At 38.5% G+C, this 17,069-nt stretch overlaps 1 protein-coding gene across 2 annotated transcripts; it reads left to right on the forward strand.

Moving 5' to 3' along the window:
• Window positions 1–367: 367 nt before the first annotated feature.
• LOC101897592 (protein chiffon) lies at window positions 368–14,925 on the forward strand. Of its 2 annotated transcripts, none has more exons than XM_059119881.1 (2): window positions 368–508; window positions 7,021–14,925. In XM_059119881.1, the coding sequence occupies exon 2, from the start codon at window positions 7,040–7,042 to the stop codon at window positions 13,727–13,729; it is 6,690 nt and encodes a 2,229-aa protein (XP_058975864.1). In that variant the 5' UTR covers window positions 368–508; window positions 7,021–7,039; the 3' UTR covers window positions 13,730–14,925. The 2 variants fall into 2 exon arrangements, with proteins under 2 accessions (XP_058975864.1, XP_011294206.2); XM_011295904.3 differs by lacking the exon at window positions 368–508 and adding an exon at window positions 2,574–2,785.
• Window positions 14,926–17,069: the final 2,144 nt, after the last annotated feature.

Below are 17,069 nucleotides of genomic sequence, written 5' to 3' on the forward strand. Positions count from 1 at the left end.
CGATTGCGAGAAGATAAAATTACTTTTAATTTAATAAAAGAAAAAACTTGAAAGTATGTGTAACTACGGCATCAAATAAGAAAAAAGAATTGCAAATAACGCAAAATTACAAAGAAATTCTCATATATCGAGTGTGTATGTGTACGCGAATCGTTTTTATTGAAAGTGTTAAATTTATACAACATAGCAAGCTCTAGCTTGCTGACTACAGTATAATAACAACAACGGCAACGAAGACAACGCGAAACAGAGACAGCAGAAACATTGTATGTCGGGACTTTCTTTTTGTTTGAACTAAGTTTTTGTTGTTGTTTTATATTATTTTTCTCATTATTCCTCTTCGCACTGTGCCCTCTACGAACCGAAATCAATGTATGCGGAGAGCGCTAGTGTGAGTTTCACAAGAAAATGTCACATTTGCCAGTGGATGCACGCGCCATTTTGCATTATTTAAATGAATTGGGCTTCCGAAATATATCGGCAGAACAACTGAAAGAATTCCTAAAAGGTAAAACATATTAAATAATATTAAATTTTGTAAAATTGCTAACGGTATAGAAGTGTTGAGAGAATGCAAGAGAGAGCCATAGTAGAGTAGAGAGAGAGAGTGTATGAAAGAAGTGTGTGAGAGTGAGAATGCGATATTAATTGTAAACAAAAACATTTTCGTTTATTATTATTTGTTTATTTCGTTTTGGCTTGAAAACGATTTAGTTAACCTCATTACTTTGATGAATATCGCCTTTGAATTGAAGTTTTATGAAACGAAACAAGTTTAAATGCTGCAACTTTTAAACACATCATCTTCCAGTCAAGCAAAAATACCACAATCGCTTGTGTTCTACCGAGTTTTTTCTTCCATCAATACAAAAATAAATGTTTGATACATAATGTACTTTCTGGCTGTATTCGTTAAATTGTTTCCATGTTTTTGAGACGACGACCACGACAACAACGACGAACAGCACAAAATACATTTAATTTTTGAACATTCGTTTGTTGGTTGCTGCAAAGTGAGCTCTTATGTGCTGTGCTGGGTTTGTTTGCCATAGTTGTGTTTTTGTCGGTAGGTCTGCCTGCCTGGCTGCCAGTCTGTCGGTCGGTTGATTGCTTTGTATAATATGCCGGCTGTATGTGTATTTTATTGTTTGTTTGTAGTGTGTAGTCAAGGTAGAGGAGGAGTTAACACACAACCAACCACACTGGGTTCGTAGTCACCACGCCAATTGCCACACATACATTATAAATGGTATTTTTCATGTTTTTAGCTTTGATAGTAGGAAAAAACAAGAGCATACAGGCCAGTGTTGTTTCGTCAGTCTGTTCGAGCCAACAAACGAACGAAAGAATCAACCGACAGACCGACCAACCATGTACTAAAAGCAACTAGATCCACAGACCGAATCAACCGTCCTAAAAAAATAACTAAAGCACACACAAAACATCATCACATATTTTACTTGCCTGGTTTTTTCATCCACATTCATCCACTGCATACAAGCAGCCTACCAAGCAAGCAACCTTATATAAAATGACAAAACGAACACACTTTTATTTTTTCGTATTTAAGTATTGTTTTCTCCCTGTACTTTTGTTTCCATTTTCACATTTTCTTCCCTGACAACGTCAACACACCAACAATTTACAAATCATACATGCATTTTTGTGTGTCGGCAATAATAATTTTAATTTGTATATTCGTCGTCTGCCTACTGTCGCTGGCAATTTGTTAATATTATTTTTATAATTGCATTTTTTATATTTTCTTTCCAATGACTTTTATCGCATTTTTCTGTTTTCTCTCCAATTATTTGTTTTCGTCAAATTTTTGCCATTATCACTGCTTTTATTTTGTTGTCGTTTGTTGTTTTTCATGTTTTCATTTTGACAGTGTGGTGACTTTGTTGTCTTCTCCTTTTTCTTGAGTTTTCGTTATTTCTTGATTTTACTTTACGCTGATTTCTTAGCGCGCAACCTGAATCTGATCAGTGATGCTAACACGACGTTATTCGTTACGGCGTTATACATTTACGAATGCGGTATGCTACTAAGATTTGGAAAACTATATACTTGGGAACGGGAAAAAATATGTGAAATTGTTTACAATGATTTGATTAATCTTGATATATCTGGCCCCGATAAGGAATAATCTGGATCCGACTGATCCATACCATCGTGACCATATAAAAAGCTTAAATGCCATGTGTTACCATTACTATAACATCATAAATCAATTTTACACATATTGACTTAAAAACAACTTTTTATTTATTTATTTTTTTTTTTTTTGTGAATAAACTTAAAAGGCTTTGTCTTTAAACATTTTCACTGAATTTCTATGAAAGCATGCATTGAAAAATATTTCCTTAAAATGTTTTTCATTTGAAATTTCTTTCATTTATAAAAGTTTTTATTTAACGTTTTCACAGAACAAGAGTTGAGTTCCATATTATTAAGTTTCTTTAATTGACAGCTTCTTCCACAAACAACGTTGTTTACAGTCAAAATACTTTCCATATGCCTCAAAATAAGCTTGCTCTATTTCTGTAAGCCTTTGAGTTTTTTTTAACGAATTCGATTTAGCGGAAAATTATTTCAGCAACATTAGCAACACCGTTCATAACAGACGGCACAGGGTTGCATTTTTGACGTACAATATAAGAAAATACGAAAGACAAAAGAAAAAAAAAACGAAAATAAAAGCAAACGATATTTTACTTAAAATGCAATAATCTACAATTTAAGATGACACAAACGAATATTCAGTTAGAAACAGCTATTAATGGTAAGCTAAAATTATATTTTCCACAAATCTTCTGATTTGCTATGAAAATTAAAATCTATTTCTGCCTCCTACAGATTAGCTCTCGAATATTGTTGTGCAAATGATAGGGACAAGGGACTACAATGTGCGTGTTTGCCTTGCCAATCCAAAGGGAAGATTTTCATTGCAATTTTCGCCATATTTCACATAAGAAACGTATTCAACTCCTAGCATGAGTCAAACCAGAAACCAAAATACATAGAAATAAGTCTTATAAAACATCTACACAAAATCAAATTGTGTGCTTTTGACGAACGCATATTCTGCTGTGCATTGTCGCTGTGATGTTGTTCTTTAGACTATTTTCTTCTTTATTATTACTTTTTTTTGTTCACTTGCCAGCCATATGAACATACGAAGAAAAATGCCTACGTATTTATGTACATAAAAATAACATCTTTAGGAGAAACAAAAAAACGTGATGTGAGCTGGCAGGGAAAAGAAGTCATTCCCGCTGCAGAGGAATCGTGTTTGCTTTTTTTGTGTAATCTCAACCATATACAATGTTTTGGGCATACATTGTCCACTATCGTTTTCTACGTAGTTCATAGTTCTGTAACTTTGCAAATAACAAATTTGTTTTGCTACTAAACTGGCTGGAGCAATAGGTATGCAATAGGCATATATCTAAAATGGTTGGTGTTCGTTAGTCTATTATGGAGATAATTTCATGTCTATCATCTATGAAAATCAATTTCATGTAATAACTAACTAATGTTCAGAATGGAAAATGTTTACAAAATGAGTTTTAAATTTGTTATAGGTATGTAGTAAATTGAGGTCACTGTAATCGAATTTAAAGAGTCGATCAAATTTTCGGTTTAAACTAATTTCAAATTTAGGTTCAATTTGTATGTAACAACCCTTTTGATTGAATTCTAATTTTTGAATAAGTTATTACATTTAAATTCGAAGATAAACATTCTTTTAGAGGATTTAAATAAGCTTCTTTATGCGATATATTGGTACATGGGATACATGCCTCAATTGGCCCGTTCCATAACAGTAAGGGTGTAATATTTTTACTACCAAGCCGATTTTCCCTTTATGATATCAAAAACAATTGCCAAACTAGTAGATTCTTGCAGGTTCTGGAAAAGAGCCTGAGGGTAAATATAGATTATAGGTTGGGTTGTTTTAAGGATATACATCTACATGAGATTCCACAACTGCTTAACTCAGAGTCCTTTGGCCCAAGGAAGAAATTAAATTGTTGGGGATATATAGAAACGAGAAAGAGAAGAAGAAAGCACCTCTATAAGTATATTTACCAGGGTGGTCTGCCTAGCCAGGGAATGCTGTTGGTAAACAGTTTCTACCTCCCAATTGCTATATTTCTTGTCTTTACTTTCTGTCAAATAGCTATGTTTCTTGTCTTTACTTTCTGTCAAATAGCTATATTTCTTTATGGGTAACATGAGACATTTGTATTGTATGCAGGGTGAGATAAGAAAACTGCAACAAAGTCAAACGCCATTACTTGTAATTTTTTTTTTAAATTTTTATTGAATGAAAGCATAACAATGTCGGAAATAGCATCACATTTTAGAATTTAGATTTGATTTGTTCGAATTGGTCACCTTTGGCACGAATTATGGTCTTCAAACGGCCCCTGAAACCGTCACACGCTGCTCGAATGTTGCTCTGTGGTATTTTGGCCCATTCCCGGCGAAGCGCTTGCTTGAGGTGATCGACACTTTGGTATTTTTTAGAGCCAACCTTGCTTTCCAAAATACTCCAGACACAATAGTCCAACGGATTGGTATCCAGAGATTTTGGTAGCCATTGTGTGGTGGAAATGAAATGAGAAACCTCATTTTGTAACAATTCTTGGGTGTCGCGTGCTGAGTGCGATGGTGCTGAGTCCTGTTGGAATGTCCACGGTCTGCGGACAAAATGTTTGCCTGCTCAAGGCTTTAATACACCCTCCAGAATATTTTTGCGATAATATTCGGCATTTATTTTGATGCCACGGTCGATTAATACGGGCCAGCCATGTTTCCCCCTTATCCTCTTTACTAACACATTTCATAAAATCAATTGTACTATTTATTTTATATAATGGAAAATAACATATATACATATTATATGTATACAGGTAAATGTTTGGAAAATTCAAATATGTACATATATACTATTTGATGCCCACACGTTATACATATGTTGAATTGCTAGTTATGTATTTTTAATAATACACATACTTACATATGCATTATTTGTATTTACAAGAATAACTTTGGTTTGAAGAGTATATTCCACCTCCCTATTGCTAAATTAAGCATAGCTTCATTGTATATAAAATTATTGTGTATATACAAATTAAGATTTGTATTTCATAGATATGATATGTCATTTTATAATTTAACATGGAAACAAGAAGAGAAAATTTCCGAGCCAATACTATGCACCTGACTTTAGGTGTTGAGTTTTGTGGTGACATCCGCTACATCTCCAAAAAGCTATAAAACATAAATGGTTATAAAACAAAACCAACAACAATCATTTTTCAAAAATTTAATATATTTAATTGGATTCCATTGTATAACAAGAATTAATTTAATTTGTATACCCTCCGCCTTGAAAAGGAGGGTATATTAACTTTGTTATTCCGTTTGCAGCACCCCTAAATATTCGTCGTAGACCCCATAAAGTATATATATTCCTAATCAGCATAAAATTCTAAGTCGATTTAACGATGTCCTTCGGTCTGTCTGTTGAAATCACGATACAGTCCCCATTATTTGACATAGAGCTTCAAAATTTGGCAGAACAATTTGTATTTTATCTAGGATGGTTGGTATTGAAAATGAGATACATCGGTCTACGTTTTGATATAGCCACCATATAACGGTACCTCCCAATATTCGGTATTTGGATGATTTTCGCCACATTTTTTCACGGATTTGTCTAAAAATTGGTATTTGTAGTTCATATTGGGTTCTAGCCGGAGCATTTTATGCATAGATCTACGTTCTTGTATAGCCCCTATATAACGGAACTTCCCGATATTCGGTATTTTGATGAATTTTCCAACATTTTTTTCTATGGATTTGTCTAAAAAATGGTGTTTATAGATCATAAACGGCTCTTGCTCCGGTAGCACAACATTGTATGTATAGGTCCCCGTTTTTGTATAACCCCCATATAACGATATTCCGTATTTTGAGTATTTTTGCCACTTTTTCCAGGGATTTGTCAAAAATTGGTATTTGCAGTTCATAGTGGGTTATAGTTTCGATGGCAGAACATTTAATATTTAGGTCCACGTTTTCCTAAAGCGCACATATAACGATACCACCGATATTCGGTATTTTGATAATCCTAGTCACATTTGCCCACGAAATTGTTTCAAATTTGATATTAAGGAAGATTTGGTAGATGACAATCCTTAAAGTATAATATGACCTATATAGGTTCCCGATTTGGTATGGCATCTATATAACGGTCTCACTTAATTTATGTTTTTTTTTGAAAAGTTTAACGGTATTATAACACGTTTGAATTCAGGTATTTTATATAAAAATGTTTCCTTTATCCAAAGGTGGGTGTTAAAAGTTTCGCCCATTTGTCTTCAGTTGAGATTCCATAGGTATAAATAAATTTGCTCATCTACATTTTTGTAATAATCGAAGACAGATCGATATCATCATCACTACAATTACAACACTGATATACACATGCAGAGTTGTATTTTATTGTGCAATATATCCTGATGGTCCTTTCCATCTCAGTGTGTGTGTGTGTGTGTTTGTTTCCCACTGCTGAACGTTTATGCATGTGTGTATGCGTGCCTGTGTGATCACGGGGGATGATGTGTGATTGTTGTCATTTTTTTTGTACATCTGGCTTGTCAGATTTCTATTTACTTTGGTCGTTTTTAGTTTGGCTTAGACGTTTTTCGATTTCGTTTTGGTTTATTGTTTTTTTCTGTTCGGATAGTGTTAAAAAAGGTTTCTATAGAGTTTTGGCGGTCTTTTTTTTAAATTTTACATAAAAATGATTTCATTTACCTACCTTGTATTGAACAAAAATTAATTAAAATTGTTTTTCTCCAAACTTTTCTCTTTTTTCGTTTCAAAAAAATCTCGCAACACTGTGTTCCACTGCAAAATGAAAAACAACTTCAAACGACAACAAACAAAAAATTTCTCCGCTCATCTCGACCCAACGAAAAAATTTCGAAATTGTAACATTAGCCATATTGGGCCTAAAGGTATGCAACCACAATCGGAAATCATCAAAAAAAGCAAACTTAAAACACAGCAACAGCGGCAAAGTACTTTTCAGCAATTGCCAACAACGCCAACAACAAGGAACCTCCCGACAGGCTCTGCAGCAGCAACAGCTTCGCCAGGAGCATCACCAGCAGGTGCTACGGTATCCGATATACACAAACAACGTACTCCTGTCAAAGTAATCAAATGCAAGAAACCCCTTTGCCATTTTAAATTCTATTTGGATATATGTGATCATCAGCTAACGAAACGTATTGAGGAACAAATCAGACTATTGGGTGGTTCATTGGAGTTCTTCTTAACACCCAGTGTTACACATTTTGTAACCGACAAGCCAGTTGTTGCCGCCGCCGGGGTTGTTAATAGTAATAACACCAGCTGTCCAGGTACTCCACAAACACCTCAGACACCGCAAACGCCGCAGACTCCATACTCAATAGAAAATTTTGAAAGCTCTAGAGTAGCAAATAATGGCAGTACATCAGTCATATCCAAGAAACCAATACGAAATTCTAGAGCCGATGCCATATTAAACCGTGCCAGACGTCTAAGTACTGCCGCAACAACAACACCCACTACAACTGGCTGCATTACCCGAAGAGCGTCGACCGTTGATCAACTACCACAAGCAGCCGCCGTAATTGCAACAACACCTTTAAAGTCCAGAGATAATGTCGGACCACCCCCACCCTATGTTGTATGGCAGTGTGAGAATGCTTTAAGATTTTTCAAAAAAGTCCAACACGAGCTCAAGGATTATTTGGGAGATTCAGCCAAGGGATCCCAAAAGTCGTACACAGTCGAACCAATTAGTCTAAAAGGTGGTTTTATAAAAATCGAAGCCCTCAAACGCAATTATCGCCCCTATTACCATCTTTTCAAAAAGCCAGCAAGTGAGTGGCCTAAAATAGAATTGACACGTGAAGACGGGGCTTTTCGACTGTCGCCCAAGAAGGATATCCCAAAGGAGGAGGATAAACTGAACGACGGTGGTGAGACAAATCAACAAAAAGATAACAACATGACTCGCAAATCAAGATCTAGATCGGCCCAAAACATTAGAAAACCTCAAGATAATGAACTTCTCAAATCGCCCGCGAATTCACAGAAAAACAACGTTTGTAAAAATCAGGCTCAAGCACCCAAGGACTCGTCCGACAAGCAATGTGGTGTATGTGAAATATGTAAAATTGAATATGATGCTTTAACCATCCACCTGAAGACCAAGGATCATGAATATTTTGCCAAAAATTCGCAGAATTTTATAGCCTTGGATTCGCTGATAACATCCTCGGCGGATGTCAATAAATTCTTAAGTGAAAATCGTAAATTAGATTCTAAAGCTGAGTTGGAAGAAATGGAAGTAGACCAAGAAGAGCTAGTCGGTCATGAAGTAGATCCTCTGGAGGATGATGAAGCAGTCGACGAAGCAGTCGATGAAGATACTTGTTCCTTGAATAAGCCATCAAAGACCAAAACCGCTTCACCAACACTGCGCGAAAAGTCTAAAAGGTCTACCAAGGGAAAACATTCCTCTGAAAAATTTAAGAATGCAATCATCACCACCAAATCACCAAAGACACCTAGTCCACAGAAGACGGCACCACCACCATTACCACCTTTGGTTGTGAAGACGCCAGTTACAGGTCGCAAAAAACACTCTGGATCGGCGTCAAATGCTGTTTTGTCGCCACCAATACGTGCCATGTTGCCACCAAATTCCCTCTACAAAGTCGTGGAAACGCATACAACTGATGTGCAGTGTACACCAACTAAAAATAGAGTGGGTGTCGACAATTCTGTAACTGCATCACCGTCCATTATTGTGAAGTTTAAAAAGGTGCGCAATACCGAACTGCAGGTTTTGAATGGTGAGGCGGAGAACTTTATGTTTCCCAAGAAGCGAAGCGACTCAAGTGAATTGCCCACTGATATCGATAGGCACACAAGTTCGGAAAGGGCCCAAAACACGGCATCGATTTGCACATCCTCATCCTCGGGCACTCCATCGGAGGCGACACCATCATCCGAATCCGAAGACGAGAATGAGGAATACTTTGAAGAATGCCCAAAAAAGGCCATAGTTAATGGTCAGAAGGCCATAGCGAGGGCCACGAGAAAACTGTCTGCCCAAACAACGGGAAAACGTAATGTAATTATAACACCTGTAAATACCCAGGAAGAGGGCAGACAAACCTATGTGAAAACTCCCATACCAACAAAGGGGCTAAAAACTAGTTCTACTACCAACCTCACCACCTCCTCCAAAGGTGAGGGAGGTAGGCAGAGCTTTCCGAAAGCCCCCATCCAGCCACTTGAACAACTGAAAAAGAACACAGCCCAAAGCGGTGGACGTAGAAATTCGGCGGCAGCACCAAGTTCTGCTGAAATTTTAGCGGAGACAGCTAAAATAATAATTCCTGAAGCAACACGCAAAAGTTCCCGAACCGCAACGGCAATAGTTACGGCAGCTACAACCAGCACGCGTATTATGCAGGCCGCTGTGGATGCAGCAAAAAACAAGTGTAAGCAACAACAATCAGGTGCAATAGTAACAGCGGCATCATCCAACGGCACAACAGCTAAAGCCAAAGTCGGTAGGCCTCCCTCCCTAGCCACAAAGAGAGCTCAGGCAAGAGATGAGCAAAAAAGTGAAAGGCAAGAAGAGGAGGAGGAGGCAAAAACGCCAAAAGAAAATAAACCAAAGTCTGAAATTGCGGAATTAGGAACTAGAAGATTGCGCTATAGTCACCGTCAATCAGTTGTTTTTAATCTGGAGGATAGGATGGGGGAGAATACAAAAACCAACAAATCTATAAAGTCGAATAATAATATTGAAGCGATCGCTTTGCCAACTACAAATAACACTAACACATGCGAAAAGAGGTTGCGCGCTGGAACTGCCATAGTGTATAAGAATGAAATTCTTGATGAGGAGGACTACGACGATGATGTCTCCGTGGATAATGACGATGAAAATGACGAGGATTTTAAGGTGACAGAAAGCAAAGCTAAAACATCGCCCAAGAAGTCAGCTAATATTACAACACCAGCTCAAACAAATCCACAAGCGCAATCAATAAATAAGTTGACAGAAACGACGGTCACCAAGTGCGTCGCTACAACAAGGCAAAGAAGAACACGTTTTGGTGGAGCCGTCGTTAAAGTGGAAGTTACTTCGGATGTTGAAAAAGAACAAGAAGAAGCTGTTGAGCAAACACATGATCTTCCGAAGGTCCAGACGAGAGCAAAAGCTGGCGATAAAGATGTGATAGAAAAGAGGAAATTAGAAACTCAACCATCAGTACCACTACCTGCTGCACCACCATCATCTCCACCGAAGAAATCTCTGAGAAAGTCGGCCCTAACAGCCAAAGAGGAAAAGTCTGCCCAACCAGCTGACAAGAAACAAGAGCAGCAGCATACATCACCCAAATCCTCCTCGCCACCTAAAAAGGAGCCGTCTTCTCCTTCTAGGTTCTTCGATTTTACCAAGAGCGAACGTCTCAAGCAACTGCGATATGCCTTCGAACGTTTACCCGAGTATGATTTATGGTATCGTGTATACAAACGACAAGATAACTGTCAAGAAAAGTACTTTGAGTATTATGGTTCCACAACGTATCGAAAATTGCCCTATGAATTGGGACCGGTGCCCTTTGAAATGTCCCTACAAGGCGCAATGGGAACGAAAGTGTGTTGCAAACTTTGTCAGAATAAAGATATGAACCAACAAGAGACTGATGGCAAGCAGGCCGTAGCTGTAGCATCATCATCATCTAGGGCTGGCAATAAAGATTTACAAACGAAATGCGAAAACCTAATAAAGCAAGAGGAGGATACGCAGCATTGTGGGACATCTTCCAACTCAGGACTCCCCCCTGCTACACCACAGCAGCAAGAACATTCCAAACTTTCAATATCCACCACCGATTCCAATGCAACCGCAACACCATATACGCACAAACACAAGAAACTGCACTTGCTTCAACGTTATCGCCAAGAACAGGAGCAGCAGGAAAAGCTGCAGCGTCAAAAACTAGAAGAACAGGTACAAAGTAGCAATGCTCATCGCTTATCTGCAGCAGCGGCGGCGGATGGTGACAGTATAAAAGTGGAAACAAAACACGAAGATGGTACCCGCAGTAGACACGAGCGTGCTGGCTCTACCCACAGCAATGCCAGCAGTTGTGCAAGTAGTACGGCCACTTTTGGTAAATCTCGACGGATGCATAAGAAACTTCTTAATAAGGCAGCGTTCATGGCCCATTTGGAGCTACCACCACGGAAGTCACCCCGCGAGCATGCTTCCACCCTGGCATTAGTAAGTTGTATTATAAAACAGAGAAAGGACTCGGTGAGTAAGTCAAACTCTGAGTGTGATGAGCCAAAAACACCAACAGAGGACTCTAGGCCGCTTCCGGCTATTCCAACTGTCCAGGAGCTTGCTGAAAAAGAAGTAAATCTACAAAAAGTTGCGCAGCGTTTGAAAACTCCACCACCTGGTGTCAAAACACCTGCCAGACAATCACCCCTGCCACAAAGCACGGTTGTGAATTCGCCCAGAACCCGTTCACAGGCGGCCACACCCGTGGAGGAGCTACGCTTTGCTACCGAAATATCGGAAAATGTAAAGCGTATGCGAAGGGGTCGAAACAAGTATGATTATTCACCGCCTTTTGTTGCTCGAGTGGCAAGTGCTACTGCTCGTTCCTCTAGAGGTCGAGCTGCTGCCAATAATGTTGCTATGAACCTATTCGGTAGGTATTCAACGGGAAATTCTTCGTTGTCGATACAGCAAAGATCAAGAACGCCGAATGCCTCGAATAAAACTCGTGAATCTCTGGGTGCTAGTGGTAGCGGAGGCATTCTTAAACGAGGCAGGGGTCGGCAGAGATTAGTGGGTGTTCCCCGAAATTCGTTAACTGCCAAAAACAACAAAAATATTCTACCAGCCATTCGCAAGACAGGCTCCAAAAAGGGTGTCTTAGAATTTGAAGCAGACTCCTCAGCATTGGAAGCCTTAAAGAAGATTACCACAGAATACAAGAGTCCTCGATTTCTGGAATGGCAAATAGATAAGTTTTTGACATTAACACCACCCAGCGGCTTAGACGTGGACAATGATCTGTTTGAGTTGAATGGTTCGACCCTGGAACCGAGTGTAAGCCATCAGTCCTCACAGCTAACAACCCGCCAAGAACAAGATATGCCTACTGCCTCCTCATCAAGTATTCTTAACACTCCGCCATCTACCGATTACTTTTCCAGTGATTTCGATCTCTGTGATTTGATAAATCAAGACCTGGAAAATGGTCAAAAAGACGCTGACGATGGCCGAGCTGGTCAAGATGCTAAAGCGAAAAAGTTTAGCATATTTAATACGTCACATATGTTGGGCTATTATCGTAAACGAAAAAATCTCAAAACCAATCGAACGGGATGGCCCAAAGTTTGTCGAAAGAAGACAGTTACCCGCCAACAATCTCAAAGTAATAAAATATATTTCTTGGAAAATGGTCTGGGGAAACAAGAAAGTTCACAAGTGGTGGAGAATAAAAAGGTACACATTAAGCAGGAACAGTTAGATGTGCAGGATGAAGAAAAGTTAGTGGACGATGATGAGGAAACTACGCAAGAAAAAACAAGAAACGATGGTGTTATTACACCACCCGATTCTGATGTTGAGATGGGCGAAAATGGAAAATGTGTGGCAGAAGATGATGAAACAATGAACATCATGGCAGATGAGGAGGAGGATTCTCAACTGGGATTGAATGAAGATTCACAGACGGCTAACGATGAAGAAGACGATGATGATGAGGAAGAGGATAATGATACTATGGCCGATTCCATTGAAGAAGATACCGTCAATGTACCACAAAAAGTGACAGCAGAATCTGAGGTCGAATTGGAGGAGGGAGATAACGAAAACGATGAGGAGGAGGAGGATGAGGAGGAAGAAGAGGAAGACGATGATAAAGAACGCGAAGAAGATGATGATGAGGATGCTCCCGATGTTGAATGCAAGAAAATCCTAAAGAAATCGAAACGTTCCACATCGAAAACATTTCTCACACAAGACGATGAAGATTCCTATGAACCTCAAGATAAACGATTGCGTTGTTTAGCTGATGACGCCGCCACATTAAGTCCTGTGGACAAGTCTCGCCCGAATGTGGCAACAACATCAACACCCTGCACCCCGTTTATGCGTGCTATGCGGCGCACACCTCAATTGAATGGCAGTCTTGGTAGCTGTATTAGTCCCAGCGAAAAGGCTGGTGATAATTCGGATATTTTCACTGTTTCGTCAGATGGCCTGGACACCGATCTCGATCTTAGCAATTCCCATTCTCAGCTAAGAAATGCCGGTGACGATGAAATGCATCCTAATCACCACCACCATCATCATCATCCTAATTTACAGCAACACCATCAGCATGATCATTCGAGCAATACAACACTGAATAGTAGTGCCGCAACGACAACGCCAAAACGAAAATTTGATATATCCAAATATGCTCCCACCAATGCCGCATCGTGTGCAGCTGAAGCGGCGACAGCAGCCGTCAAATCTTTGGCAATTTCACAGTTTCTAAAGAAGGAGGTACGAGTGACATGCCGACGTTTGAGGGCACCGTTTAGAAGATTTCGTTATCGCAGATAGGGACAGGGTTATATTTTAATACCCATTTTTGACTGAACACCATCATCGATCGACAACAGCGGTAACATTGTCATCAGTAATAGAAGCCATGCAACAAGGGTGTGATGTGAAATTTTGAGGACTTGATGAGGAAGTTGTGGTATTTTTGTCAATAGATAAAGGGTTTATTATTACATACCGAAGATTTCGAGATTTGGGTTCACAAATTTTCCTCAAATCGTTTCGCAAAATGGATTGCAAATGGAATTTTATTATTTCATTTGGTTTTCATGAAGAGTAGCGATTTAGGAATCTAAAGGAATATTAATCTGGTGACAGCAACAGAAAATTTTATGAAAGAAAATAAATGAGTTTTTGGACATTTTGGAAGATTTGGATTTTGTCTTCTTTTCCCCAAAAAAATCAGATTTTATTTCAGACAATTTCCTGTGTGTGAAGAAAGAAAATCTTTCGAATAAAATTACATTTTGCAGTAATATATCATTGAACCCATAACCTGAAACCTAAGGTCTTATGAAAAAATCTCTTTTTTTTATTAAAATATCAAACTCCTCGGAAAGAACTTTATATTTCCCTATGCAAAAAAATACACACACATCAGAACACAATGTTGTATTCGTATAAAAAAAGTTTGAAAAAAACAACATATATTACCTTTTGTAATTTATATACATATAAATGGTATTAAGATACGCCTAGGATAAATTATTGTAAAAAGCTACAAATTAGCAATATATATGCCAACGCAAAGTATACTAATAAGATTTTTGTCTAAAATTTGTTTACAAAAATCATTTGGGATTTTTAAAACCCTTTTGTTTGATAATTTGTTGTTTTCGTTTACTGTATTTCTTTATTTTTTTTTAATTTTTGTGCGTTATCCGTTCCATTTGTCGAAAAAAAAAAACAACAACCAACCAAACGAAAAAAACTGAAATAACTGTTCCATTAACAATAAAATGAATAAACATCAATACATACAACATAACGCTTATACCATAATCCATGTACTTTGCTCTTTGTAATTCAATTTGTTTAGTTCAAAATAGATCACCAGAAACAAAATTTATTGTAATACAATTCTATAAATATATAAATACATACATAAATATAGTTAAATAACATGTAGGCTTTTAGTATTTAGTTTAAAATAAATAAAACAAATGATAATTTAAAATAAATGCAAATGAAACATACATAGTAAATGGTCATTATCAAAATATATTTGTTACTATTAATTTATACAATATATACTGATTTTTTTTACAATAAATTCCTATTAAACATATATATGCATTATAGAACACATTTAAATCATGAAGTGAAATGTTGAGGATTTGAAGAAGTCGAAGAAAAATAGGGTTTTTTTTTATTAGGTTTTATCCATTTCTAATCCACACTTCATTTAAATTTACGTTTACATGACTGTACATTTTAATCGTCGAGTTTGGGGACTGAGTTTCACGTTAAACATATTTCCATGAAATATTATCTTCTGATTTGTCTGAATCTTGTTTTTTTTTTGTGGTCTCGAATTGGGTTTCTGAATGATAATAGGGCCAAATTCTCGCATTTGATATCGGTATTAATGTTCTCTTCCTCGTCAGACAAGCTTGAGGAATAAGTTTTGCGTTGAACATATTTCCATGAAATGTTATCTGCTGTTTTGTCTGAATCTTGTTTTTTTGGTCTCGAATTGGGGTTTGAATGATACTTGGTCCAAATTCTCGCATTTGATATCGAACACATGGTATTAATGTTGTGTCAGAGCATTATCGCCTCCCAGGCTTACTGTCCGTTTCGTCCTACTGCTGGTAGCAAACGATCCTGAATAACTGTCCGAGTCAGTCTAAGGATTATTGGCTTGCGGGTATTTAAGCCGAGACATTCTCCCTAGACCCGCTCACTGTCCGCGAATGCTACCCAGTATACATGGTGAGATAAAAAAACTGCAACAAAGTCAAACGCCATAATTTTTACTTTTTTTTTTAATTTTATTGAATAAAAGCAACAAATGTCGGAAATAGCATCAAATTTTAGAATAAGTTTAGATTTGTTCGAATTGGTCACCTTTGGCACGAATTATGGCCTTCAATGAAACCGTCAAACGCTGCCCGAATGTTGCTTTGCGGTATTTTGACTCATTCCCGAAGCGAAGCGCTTGCTTGAGGAGATCGACATTTTGGTATTTTTCAGTGGCAACTTTGCTTTCCAAAATACTCCAGACACAATAGTCCAACGGATTGGTATCCGGAGATTTTGGTGGCCATTGTGCGCTGGAAATAAAGCGAGGAACCTGATTTTGTAACCATTCTTGTGCGGCTCATGCTGAGTGCGATGGTGCTAAGCCCTGTTGGAAAGTCCAAGGTCTGCGGCCAAAATGTTTGCGTGCCCAAGGCTTTAAACCACCCTCCAGAATATTTTCGCCATAATTTTCGGCGTTTATTCTGATGCGACCATCGACTGTTATGGCCAATCCCACGGCAGCGGGTTCTACGATACCGGATTGACCCGAAACAACAAGATTCCAGTTTCGGCCAGCGGCTGCCAACCCAGTATGTACATGTTTGTGTTTGTTTATTTTTCTGCATTGGGAGCAGCATATCCCGGAATGCTTGCTCCGGATTTTATTGGTCCGTGCCGGGATTGAGGAAAACCCCGGACCTTGGTTCTGCTCGGTTTGTCAGAACGTCATCCACCACAGATCTGTCTCGGTGCGATGTAATGGATGCAGAGAGTGGGTGCACTTCAAGAACTGTTCCGGATTAAGGCGTTTGCGAGACTACAGCGAAAGGGACTATGTTGCGACTTGCTGCAGTAACGTAGTCCCCAGCGAGTCCTCTTCTTCGTCGTCCTCGTCAGAGACGTCGTCGGAGTATGGCACTCCACCGCAGTCTCCAGAACAGCAACCAACACCGCAGCACCTAACGCCACATGTTGCTGTTCCAACTCCGGATTGTGCATCATTCTTGCAATTCAATTGCAACGGACTTCGAGGCAAAATAGATGAGATAGTGGAATTTATGAGTCGGAGGAATATTAAGATCGCAGCGGTGCAGGAAACCAAGCTGAATGAAAATTGAAGCCTACAACGTTGTTATGGTTACAATGTACTAAGGAAGGATCGCACCAGAAGTGGAGGTGGGGGATTAGCGTTCCTGTTACACCATTCTGTTCAGTACAGACCTATCTCGCTTGAGCTAGTCTCTAGTGACCCATACATGGAATGTATGGGAGTAGCAGTCAAGTGTGGAACTGCCGAGGTAGAGGTGCTTAATGTGTATATCCCGCCGATTAATAGCTGTGAACCACGTTATTTGCCTGATATTAGCCCATTATT

This window comes from Musca domestica, unplaced genomic scaffold, assembly GCF_030504385.1.
Source record: "Musca domestica strain aabys unplaced genomic scaffold, Musca_domestica.polishedcontigs.V.1.1 154, whole genome shotgun sequence".
In the NCBI taxonomy this organism is placed as follows: Eukaryota; Metazoa; Arthropoda; class Insecta; order Diptera; family Muscidae; genus Musca; species Musca domestica.

Coding starts and splice junctions, on each gene's coding strand:
- LOC101897592 (XM_059119881.1), top strand. CDS start 7,040: ATGCAACCACAATCGGAAATCATCAAAAAAAGCAAACTTAAAACACAG.